The sequence below is a fragment of the Gymnoscopelus microlampas genome, assembly GCF_963454915.1.
Source record: "Gymnoscopelus microlampas genome assembly, chromosome: 13".
Lineage (NCBI taxonomy): Eukaryota > Metazoa > Chordata > Actinopteri > Myctophiformes > Myctophidae > Gymnoscopelus > Gymnoscopelus microlampas.
The window spans coordinates 13824277-13836583 of NC_139950.1; the positions used below are offsets into that span (position 1 = coordinate 13824277).

The following is a 12307-nucleotide window of genomic DNA, read 5'->3' on the forward strand; positions in this document are numbered from 1 at the left end:
TGGTCTAAAGTTCCCGCTGGGTACAGAGACCGGTGTCACTAGTTTCACATGTCAACCAGCCGTAGTGTGTGGGCGGGGTGTGTGCGTTTCCTACCTCGTCCTGAGGGGAGAAGGTGATCTGGGTGGAGCCCCCTCCCAAATCTAACATACCCACTGTGGGCATGTCCACTCCATGAAGACCACCTGCAGAGAGAGACAGACACGCAGAGACGGAGACCGTGAGACAGAGAGAGACGGGGCGAGACAGGACGGACGGTTGTTTTGAGGACATTCACCTGTTCTAATCCAGTTACTAGTAATCAATCAGAATGTGTTGTTCAGATTAAATCTGTGTTTTTTTATGCTATTCAGTTCATGTTGAATTAAATCTGTTTTCTACTGTAAGCTATAAACCACACCACTGAGACAAAGGACAGACAGACAGACAGACAGACAAATAGATAGCACATACACATACATGCATGCATGCACACACGATCGATCAATCAATTGATCGTCTGCCTAGGAGGTTAATAGTTGTGTGTAGGTGTGTGTGTGTGTGTGTGTGTGTGTGTGTGTGTGTGTGTACGTGTGTGAGTGCGTGCATGAGCGTGCACTTGTGTATATATATGTGTCCAGCAGGAGATAAGCCTCACCAGTGAGGAAGTTGACGGTGATCCAAGCTGAAATCCCTAAATGGAGGGAAAACAACAACAATCGTAAGCATTTACTTTAACGTAGATGACAACAACGGAATGCTCATCCCGTCCAGAGTGTGACAGAGCCTGACGCTGTAACTGAGGGGCCATTACCGGCGAACACTTCATCATCATCAGCTTACTGAGGTATCATGTATTACTGCCTCTTACCGCCGTGTATTAGTGCTGACCCCTCTGCACCCGCCGATCAACCACCAACCCACCGCACCATTTAGAGGGCCGTTAGAAAACTAGATCATTGACATTTACGCTAAATCTCTTATAGGGAGAATTAATGCAACAAACAAATAAGCAAGGAGAGAGGGAGAGGGATGATTAGAGCACCTCGAGCATTAACCACTCCATTAACCACTTAAACCCTGTATCATACATGGTCATGCGGGTCAATATCAGATATCAAATGCAGATATATTATTGCTGCTCCAATTCCAACCATGCAAGTTCACATGACCCGTTTTAATTACTACAGTACAGTCCATTTATTAAACTACACAGGTGGCCGTTGGGCACCGTCCTACTCGGGAACGATGCAAGTTGGGAACGATGCAAATAGGGAATGCATGCCCCATCCTGTTATGCAATAAAATTAATATAAGTACTGAATGCATTTAAAATTAAACATACTTACGCTGAATAAGTATTGTTAATATCCCTTAATTATTATATGTGTGACTATTTTGGGCTATTTAAGTGATGGTGTTTACAGTATACTACTGGTGAGAGAGTGCAGATATGCAGATAGGTGGCCCCCTGGAGTGAATGTGGAAATTCAGTGGCCCTCTCCATCATCAATGTTGGCCACCGCTGCCCTATATACTGACCGGACTTCCCCAGGGATATATTATAGAGCGAGCCTACATTGTAGGCCCGCTCTTTTTTCCCTGTACCCCAAATTTGTGAAAACCAGTGTCGCAACCTTTTCCCCTCTACCCCAAATCTGTTCGCCAATGGTTCACCCCAGATTAGGGATGCTAGGGTTCATGTGGTCTGTCTCTCTCTCAGCTGTCCTGTCTGTCTCTCCTACACTGTCTCCCTCTCAGCTTCCCTATTGTCAGTCTCTCCTACGCTGTCTCCTTCTCAGCTTTCCTACTGTCTGTCTCTCCTACACTGTCTCCCTCTCAGCTTTCCTACTGTCTGTCTCTCCTACTCTGTCTCCCTCTCAGCTTTCCTACTGTCTGTCTCTCCTACGCCATCCCTCTGTCAGCTTTCTGTACCATTGTTTATCACTGTTTATCTACCAGTGGTTTAGAGCTCCAACGTGGTTTGTTAAAAGTTCTGACAGGGTCACAGACTAACAACAACTTTAAAAGAACAGATAAAGTATTAGACATAATATTGCATTATTAAAAACAATAAGAAATAAGCCTTAAGTGGTCAAGACGATGCAAAGTTTAGCTCACCGCAGAAAAACAATATTCTGAACTATTTGACTCAGTAAACATTAAAAATATATAAATAATAAATGTAACAGTATTCACTGAGAATGTTTCAGGGAAGGAGACGCTTTCCGGCCTCAGAAAAAACAGCGTCATATAATCGCTTTAACTCTTCTGCGAGATTAAGTCAACCATTATCCTACATGGCCGTAATTGCTTGTATGAACTACTTTAAAAGGATTGGATTATAACTGCTGGTCTGCTCTCTGTGCCCCTTAACAAACGTACACTTATACAATCTGCATTTAAGTGTGATTCCTTTATGCATTCATCAGTGTGTATGTGTGTGTTAAGCAGACATATTAGTGCTTTACACCATTACACATTGTGATGGACAGTAGAGGGGTCATTACAGGTTCATAACTCATATATGCGTACGCAGAGTCGCACATGTAGCTTTAAATTAAGTGATGCAGCGACAGCTTTGCTTGTAGAACGTAAATGCATTCTCTATCACCCATATTAGGTCATCTGCAACTGGTGTAAAAATGATTGGTTGTTTCTAATTTGTTGCCGAGCAGCACGGAAACACATCTTATGAAAACGACATGCTTTGAGAGCAGCTATGGACATTTTGGGCATGAGACAGAGAGTCAAAATAGTCAAGTTTCAAAACATTTAAAAATAGTGAAATTGGCCGATATACAAGCTCACAACGTGTCACAAACGCGACTTGTTGTGAGCTTGTATACGGGCTATTTTCGCTATTTTGTGCATGACTCCGTTGTGGGACGAAGTATGAAATGACGCTTGAGTGGTTAATCAATTCGTTGATATAAATATAGTTATAAATATAGACTCTGTTTCACCTTATTGGTTTTGAGGTTAGGTTTAGGCATAGTTTCTGTGAGGCTAAAGGTTAGGGTTTAGGCATATAACCACGTCCACCTGGGCAAAACACCAAATAGAGGGAGTCTTCCTGAAGAAACAGAGTCAAACCCTACCTTCATCTGTTCCGTCCATGATGGACACACTGTCGTCTCTGGACACAAACGGAGACTCCGCAAACACCACCCTCACCTGGAAAACATATAAAGAAATATATTGTCGCTGTCGAGCGCAAACCTCCTATCTCTGTATTTCAACTTTTTATTTAATTTAATAAATCAGTCCATTGGATCCTCAAACTGTCTGTCAAACCACCAAACACCCGACTCCGACTTTTTTTTCCGTCTTTCCGTCAGACTCATTCTAATCAATGATGGACAAAACAACTATCTCCACATTAATGGTCAAAAACCTCCCAACTCCACTTGAGCTGGATTTGGGTAAAGTGGTGATAATATAAGGACACATGCAAGAATCTGACAATGTATTGAATTGTTTTTAAAACACGTAATTCTCAGTTCCTGAAAAGTTAATATTTTGGACATAGTTGGTTTCTGCCCGACAGCAGAGATACATTCTTTTAAATGACATTTTTCAAATGCAGGTTGTTAGCTTGTATTTGTGCTATTTTTGAAAATATGTCGGCTACTTTGCTATTCGTATACCATTGCTATTAGTATACACTACAGTACATGGCTTAAGGGGTTAAGTGTATTCAGCCTCAACGCCATCAATCACCATAAAGCCAGGTTTGCTTATTTTAGTGAATCGATAAAGCAAGACATAAAACCACACCTTTTCTGTCAACATCATCCCGGATAAAGTTGTCCGTCTGCCCTCACTTACTTTCTGTACTTCATATCTCATTTGTTCAAGTGTTCATTTGTTGCTGTGAGTGCCTAATATACAGTATAATATCATCGCTGTCGGGCAGAAACCTTGTATCTCCATAGTTCAACTTTTTATGTTTTTTCTTCAATTAAGGCCCTACTTCATCATACAAGAGTGTCGCACAAAAGTAGTGAAAATAGCAGCTCTACAAGCTCACAACGCATGAGCTTAGATTAGTATTAACCGGTTGCAAATGTCTTAACGGTTACCAGTTAAACGGTTAACCATGAACCATTCATTTTTATTGTGACAGTCTTGTGGCCTCCGATTTCAAGTCATTTTACAATTGAGGCCCCCTGCCTAATCTAGTTGAATACCCCTGAACTGTACAGTATGCTCAGTGTTCATATGTAAACGAATGGAACGTGTGTTTGAAAGATCAGCTCCCTGTAGCTGCGGCTGTTTGTACCACACCACTAGCTGGCATGGATTATATTTAGCCAGGCTGCATTATTGCAATTGACTTGCTTTAGCTAATATCCTAGCGGCTAGCTAATGCGCCCAACCCCACACACACACGCACACACGCACACACACACACACACACACACACACACACACACACACACACACACACACACCGCTACTCTTCATTATTTTAGGGAGTGGAGTGGGGGGTAGAGGGAGAAAAAGTCTATTAAATCTTTTAAGTAATCAGTAATAACAGGACAAGAGGTCAGTCAGACGAAATGTTATTTAATCTGAAGCTTTGGCCTCATTATCTGAGTCAGACTGACTGAGTGAAAACACAGGGGCCACAGCGGGATAACCATTAAAAAACATTCAAGCGGGCGTCACTATTTTGGACATTTTTCAGAAATGAAAACAAATAGTGAAAACAGACGATCTACAAGGTCACAACGCGTTGCCATGCCATGCGTTGTGAGCTTGTAGATTGACTATTTTCAATATTTGTTCTACGACAGAGTGCAGTGTAAAGGGCTAATATATTGTCTATGTCGGGTGGAAACCTCATGTCCAAAACTGTTACTTTTCAGGATTCAAATTCAAAACGCTCTCTCTAACTTGTCCTACTGTCTGTCTGTCTCTCAGCTGTTCTACTATCTGTCTGTCTCCCTCTCAGCTGTCCTACTGTCTGTCTCCCTCTCAGCTGTCCTACTGTCTGTCTCCCTCTCAGCTTTCCTACCGTCTGTCTCCCTCTCAGCTTTCCTACTGTCTGTCTCCCTCTCAGCTTTCCTACTGTCTGTCTCCCTCTCAGCTTTCCTACCGTCTGTCTCCCTCTCAGCTGTCCTACTGTCTGTTTCAGTAGTGGGATGATGTTCAAAAGTGCATATATTTTTAAACATTTTCCAAAAATATCTACAAGCTTACAACAAGTCACAAAGTGACAGCTATTTCTGCTATTTTTCATTATTTTCTTTAAAGGATAAAATGATTAAATATGTCAGCAATGTCTCTGTATATTTAAGTTATTTGTCATACAGTACAGTATCTGACCTGTACAATTTTTGTTTATGAAGCCTAAAACCCAAACAGAAATTAAAATTGTACCAACTTAAATGTTGTAATGGTGACAGCCCTAGATACAGATAGTCCTACCCTGTCCAGTAGGTGAGATGGACAGATAGCCCTACCCTGTCCAGTAGGTGAGTGGCCTTCTCCCCTGGCAGAAGACGGAGTCCTGCGGTAGCTTTGAGGACCAGAGGACTCCTGCTCCACATGGGAGCAGGAATGGCTTCCTGTGCCACCGCCAACAGCTCCAAGATGCCTGCCTCACACTGGGAGAGAGGAGAGAAGAATTATAAACGTAAGTGGTACTAACAAATTATTATTATTATTGATATTAGAATTATTAGTGCCTGAACTAAGGTTATTTGTACGGAAGAGGTGCTATAGACTAGAGCAGTGGTTCTCAACCTGGGAGTCCAGATATTTAAATGTTTTTAAAGGTAAATGGTGCATTTATATACCGCTTTTATCCAAATCGCTTTACATTGATTGTGCCATTAACCCATTCACACACACATTCATACACCGATGGCGGAGGAAACCATGCAAGGCACCAACCTGCTCATCGGGAGCAATTAGGGGTTCAGCATCTTGCTCAAGGACACTTCGACACTAACTCTAGGGGAGCGCCCCAGCCCGGGATCGAACTGGGAACCTTGCGGTTTTCCAGTTCACTCTACCCGGCCACTGCCGCCCCAAACAAATATTAAGGCAAGGCCAGGCAAGGTAGGTTTACTTGTAACGCACATTTTAACAACAACAAGGCAATTCAATGTGCTTTACACAGAACATCAAGCAAAGGAAACAATCATAAAATTGTACAATGACATTAGGATGCAAAAAACAAGTAAACACGTATATAGATACAGTTACAGTGCAGTAGAGAAAGGAAAAGAGAAAGAGCCCCAAAGGCAGTGGCAAGCACAAAGGTCTTTAGTTGTGTTTTAAAATAAATAAGAGTGGCAGCAGACCTGCAGTTTTCTGGGGGTTTGTTCCAGATATGTGGTGCATAGGAACTAAATGCTGCTTCCCCACGTTTATGGGGTTATAGGAACAGAAAGCAGACCTTTCCCAGATGACCTGAGAGATCTGGATGGTTCATGATATTGTACAAGATCAGAAATGTATTTTGGCCCTAAACCATTTAAAGCTTTATAGACCAACAGTAGTATTTTGAAATAACGTAACGTGAATGAAATTCATAATTTTCAGTTTTCTTCAGTAGAAGCACAATCAAGAATATTTAATTAGTAGGCAAATTCTTTCAGAGGAGCCGGAGGAGAGAGTGTGTGTGTGTGTGTGTGTGTGTGTGTGTGTGTGTGTGTGTGTGTGTGTGTGTGTGTGTGTGTGTGTGTGTGTGTGTGTGTGTGTGTGTGTGTGTGTGTGTGTGTGTGTGTGTGTGTGTGTGTGTGTGTGTGTGTGTGTGTGTGTGTGTGTGTGTGTGTGTGTGGCTAGCGTGGCTGCACTGGCTACTGGCTAACAAGCCAGCTGACTCTGTGCTCCGTGGGACGGTGGATGGATCTTCCTGTTTCAGTAAGATCCATCTAAAAAGTACAACACGACTGACAAGTATTGCGACTGTCTGTGACCGCAAGTGAGAAACTCAAAGTGGATAAAATGTTGAGGCACAGCTGTTTACAATGCGATGCAAATACCAGCAGGAGTTTGGATTCACCTGCCAAGTTATCTCGCCCATTCCAAAGAACCACTGAAGAACGATTTTTTTTTGTACACATGGGTGTGGTGTGGTGTGGTGTGGTGTGGTGAGGTACCTTTTCAGGATCATCAGCGTAGGCAGACAGACCTGGTTTTATGGCTTTGAACGTTTCATGGGCGAGCGTAGGAGCTTCTGTGGGAGAAGACACGACACATAAATGAAACACAAACAAACCACCTGCCTATTTTCAGCATGCTGGCTGTAGATCATGCATTATGAGTGTTTACATTCTATGTGCATTCTATAGTGTTTGTACCCTTAGCTGGCCTATTATTAGATTAGATCTACCACACCATCTAAGCTTTCCTACTGTCCGTCTCTCCTACACTGTCTCCCTCTCAGCTTCCCTACTGTCTGTCTCTCCTACACTGTCTCCCTCTCAGCTTTCCTACTGTCCGTCTCTCCTACACTGTCTCCCTCTCAGGTCAGCTGTGTTCGCTGCCGCTGTACACCAAAGCAAAAACAGGCACTAGTTGAGCTGTCTCGGCAAGAGCGCACAGACATAAAGCGGTGATTTCAAAGCACTACAATGGATCACAGACGAGAGCCATACACAACATTTAACATTAACCCATTAAAACCCAGAATGCATCAGTGTCATTTTAGATTTTAGCGTTACAAGCTCACAGCGACGCGCTGAAAAGCTAGTCAGAAACATCGTATCGGCCCAACCCGAACCCCTATACTTCATACCGTTGTCCTCCAGCTGAAACTTGAACACGTGGACGCGCGTCCCCGTGCTCCCGGCGTCAAACATGACGCCGTACTGGAAGCGGGCCCCGCCCCCGGCCCCTCCCCCGGCCACCACCTCCACAGAGGTGGGCCGGTAGTGGGCGGGCAGCCTGTGGCGCAGGGCGGGTCTCAGGCCGTCGTAGTGCCGCTTGACGAACATCAGGTAGGTGACGAAGCAGCCCGCCACCACCAACACACTGGCCAACCTGGGGATCCTCATGGTGAACTATGACCCCTCCTACGATCATTCTGCACCGCGCAGCCTTCAGGACCCGCTCATCGTCACGGGGGTCAAAGGTTGTGCTTCCTGTATAGGAAAAGGCGCAGGAAGGAAAAAATAAATACATTTATGTTAGAGATGGATTAATCTGACGCCAGCTCTCGCATACAAACGGGAGGGCCGAGGAAACTTCTGGGCCAGAGCCCTGGTATTTGTGGGCGGGATGTAACTTACGCTCAGAATCTGAGCGGACACGCCTCTTACCGGTCTGAGAGCTGTGCAACTCGTCTAAACAGTCCGACGAGAGGCAAACAGCAGTACGCAACAATGGCGGCCGCAATTTCTCAAGGAGAAATTGCTTCCCGTCGCTCCTATTTACATGCAACACCCACTGCATGTGGATCCCGCCCCCTTTTCTTCATTGGCTATTGTTTTGAATCAGAACGCAGTGGCCGCGCCCCTGCTGTCCAGGCTCTGAGGCGAAGTCTCCCAGACTAGAGATGGATGGATATAGAAATATAGAATTGGCCGCTGTATTGGCAGCCAGGGAACACAAAGTACTGATATAATAAATACATTAAATTAAATAATTCCTAACATTTTGCTTTTTTTTTTTTTTTGAATCCGGAACAGTAACAGTTTTGGACACATGAGGGTTCAACCCGACAGAGACGATTTACTTACATTGTCCAACAAATAGCCAAGCAGGTATTTTTTATTGTTTTTTTTTGTTTTGTTGTTTTGTTTTGTTTACTATAATGACATGCCCAAAATAGGTTAAAAGTGGTTATATAATCTACAAGGGTCATATCATCTTACAGTAGATACTTGTCTTACATAATAAAAACACATACAATACAACTGAGACAGAATGTTTCTTTAGTTCTGTGTCGTGGTGTGCGTGCGACATCAATTGTCTGTGTTTCTGTTGACCTGAAGTGTCATTGTTAAGGAATCCTGTTTGTATTGTTGGCCCAGTGCTACGAGGCAGGGTGTGGATGAATTGAAACATGCCTAGCAGCATCAAAACAATAAAACCACAAGTGTGGAGAGGACATTGCTTTCTTTTAACCCATTCAAACCCGGGAAGGCATCTGTGTAACCACTTTATCCTTATTTTATAGTTTGGCTATTCAAAAATAGCAGATCTACAAGCTCATAGCGCGGCACCGAGTGCCGCGCTCTGAGCTTGTAGATCTGCTATTTTTGCTATTTTTTGTTAATCAAGTAGGATGTTGAAAACCCCGAAAAAGATGCTAAGTTGTTAAGGGCTTGTGATTCAAATAATAATTAACCACATTGGATCACAGGTTCTTTTCGCCATTTCTTGAAAAGTAACAGTTGTAGACATAGTAGTAGTTTCCATATTACTGTATCATTGGTGTCGGCTGTCGGGCAGAAACCTCTTATCTCCACATTCTAACCTTTTGTGTTTTTTCTTAAATCAACACCCTGGCCTACTTGATCATACCACAGCATAACACAAAAGTATAAAAAGTAGCAGATCCACAAACTTGAAACTTGTCAATCTTCTACTTTTGCTATTTTTTAATTTAAATCCTGATAAGTAACAGTTTTGGACAAGTGAGGTTTCCACCCGACAGAGATGATATATATTATATATAATATACATAACATACACCAATACTCATCATCCACTGACAGATAAACAGACAGACAGACAGACAGACAGACAGACACAGAGGTATTGTGGAATGCTATCTGGCCACCAGTCTGGCCAGATAGCATTCTTTCCACCAGTCCAGCTATGCTGGACTGGTGGAAAGAAAAGGAGAATTCCTACACTGTCTTAACTTTCTATATGAAAATAGCTACTTAAACGTTTGGTACATGTTGATGATGCCAGTACTTTTGCATTTTTCTACATTGTGGTATTTCCTCTTTTACTGACACATCTGAGTACTTATTCTTCTGCAACCACTGTTTACATTATAACTAACTTACAACACAGCTAAGTTACATGATGTATTAAATGATTCATATTCATGTATTTACTTATGTTGACTGAATGTTAGACTGATGATATATTCTTGGTTTACCTATGATCAATGCTTACATTTCTATGCATATTACCTTGTGTTTACCTTGAGAGTGAGTGTCTGCTAAATGCCTAAATTGTAAATTGTATGTTAGTTTAACAAAGCTTGAAAAGGATTTGTGATCCCCTGCTCAAGAAGAGAAAGAGAGAGAGAGAGAGAGAGAGAGAGAGAGAGAGAGAGAGAGAGAGAGAGAGAGAGAGAAAGAAAGAGAGACAGAGACAGACACAGAGAGACATACACAGACACAGAGAGATCGAGATCAAACGGTTTAATTGAAGAAACAAAGAGATTAATGAAGTGTAATGAATGAGTTCTTACATACCAAGATATTAGAATAAAGATGATGGATTCAGTTTCATGTCGCTGTCTTCTACCTCTATGCTGCTACCTCACGCTGAAGTCCCCGTTTGATGACGACAGCAAGGGACCGCCCCGCCCACCGGTAATGACGCGCGAGCCTAAACTCTGTGATTCCTTCGTCGTGCGAAAAAAGCAGATCTACAAGCTGACAGCTCAGCTTGTAGATCTGCTATTTTTTCAGGCTCATTTCTCTCAATCCTTTTAGAGAAGTAGATAGTTTAATCAGTGGTATTTAGGTGTTTAATTTGTATACGTTTATTTGGTAACTTTAGTATAAATACATAATAATATAATATAAATAATAATATCATATATATTTAGGAATACGTTTATTTGGGTGTTTAATTTTCCTTTTAATCTGGGTTTTCATAACTGTTCATAATGATGGGAATTGGGAATGTAGGCTACTAAACCAGTGGTTCTCAACCTGTGGGTCAGGACCCCCAGGGGCAGTGCTGGCTAATGTAACTTAACGTGCTGTACAGCACGCACGTCGATGCCATTCACATGGCACGTGGCCGTTGCGTGTGCATTGTGCACACATGTTTGCGAACTTTGCGTCATGTTCTTTCTTTCTTTCTTTCTTTTTCCTTTATTTATTCAGAGAAACCCATTGAGAGCAAGCTCTCTTTTTCAAGGATGGCCTGATAACAAACATTTGAATCACATTACAATGTCATAACTAATTTAACAATAAAGCAAAAAAGAAAAGCAGAAGCATAAAACAACATTAAAATAATCGCAAAAGGCGGTGAATCAGACAATACAGTGAGGACATGGATAACAACACAGAGATTTAAAAATCAGATGCAAACTAGAAAAAGTGCTCCTCGGAGCACAAGTCTCCGCCATGCAGGTCAGGTAGATTATTATGGCCTCCTGGTGGCGCTATAATAGGCCAATGTGAAAAGGGTTCCATTTCTTCTTAGGCATTTCACGGCAATCGGACACTGCATTCATGATTTTGTTCCAAAAATGTGGTTTACTAAATTAGACCTGCTGGTGGAGCTACAACAGGCCAATGTGAAAAGGGGGGCATTTCTTCCTCGGCCTAGTGAGAATGTGCGTACAAAATTTCACGGAAATCCCACACTGGTTTCATGATTTGAGAAATGTTGTTCAAAACAGACCTATCCTGCAAACTTTGTAAGCCAATGTTAGGCAAGTACGATGGAATATGAAATATCGGACACATCCATCTTGACCACATGACTATAGAAATACTGTGTACCGATTTGCGTGTTTTTTGGACAGAATCTGAAGGAGTAAGAGGAAAACATTTGTTTTACAAAAGTCAGCCTCCTGGTGGCGCTCTAAAAGTCAGATGTGAAAAATGCAAGGCAAAGGTTTCTCCCTTGGCCTCTAGGGAGTGTGCGTGCAAAGTTTCACGCAGATCGGTGCAGTTATAGGTAAAAACGTGAATCGGCCTGTTATAGCGCCACCATGAGGCTGATGTGAACGTTTTCAAGTAGCATTTCTTCCTGGCCCAAGTGGGAATCTACGTGGAAAATTTCACGGAAATCGGAAGAGGCATTTTGTTCAAAACTAACCATCCTGCAAACTTTGGAAACCAATCTTAGCCAATCAGGATGGAATTTGGAAGATAGGACAGATCTGTGTTGATCACATGACTATAGAGATACTGTGTACCGATTCGTGTTGTTTGGACCAAATCTGTAGGAGTAATATCCAAAAATGTGTTTTGCTATGACAGGCTGATCTGAAAAATGTGGGGCAGAGGTTCTGCTGTGGCATCCAGGGAGTGTTCACTAAGTTGCCACGCCTTTCGGCCTGGCGGAGACAATAAACAGTGTTACATGAAACAGGTGCAATCACTATGTAGTCTGTCCTCAAGAAGCACCCTGAATGTCTCTATTGAGACCAACCGCACCAGT

At 42.6% G+C, this 12307-nt stretch overlaps 2 protein-coding genes across 3 annotated transcripts in view; both read right to left on the reverse strand.

Annotated features, from left to right (window-relative positions):
• Positions 1-1759, reverse strand: part of LOC311059268 (uncharacterized protein) — a 61086-nt gene extending 59327 nt beyond the window's left edge. For both annotated transcript variants that reach the window (XM_084077024.1, XM_084077022.1), the window contains exon 1: positions 1723-1759. The gene's annotated coding sequence lies outside the window, so the exon portion shown is untranslated. The remainder of the gene's footprint in view (positions 1-1722) is intronic.
• entpd6 (ectonucleoside triphosphate diphosphohydrolase 6) overlaps positions 1-10488 on the reverse strand; it is a 19593-nt gene extending 9105 nt beyond the window's left edge. The window contains exons 1-7 of the mRNA XM_084077020.1: positions 10375-10488; positions 7734-8079; positions 7096-7172; positions 5449-5592; positions 3079-3154; positions 636-671; positions 95-183 (exon numbers count right to left, since the gene is read on the reverse strand). Of these exons, the coding sequence (XP_083933146.1) occupies positions 95-183; positions 636-671; positions 3079-3154; positions 5449-5592; positions 7096-7172; positions 7734-7992 (681 nt within the window). The 5' untranslated portion in view covers positions 7993-8079; positions 10375-10488. The remainder of the gene's footprint in view (positions 1-94; positions 184-635; positions 672-3078; positions 3155-5448; positions 5593-7095; positions 7173-7733; positions 8080-10374) is intronic.
• Between the last annotated feature and the right edge of the window lie 1819 nt (positions 10489-12307).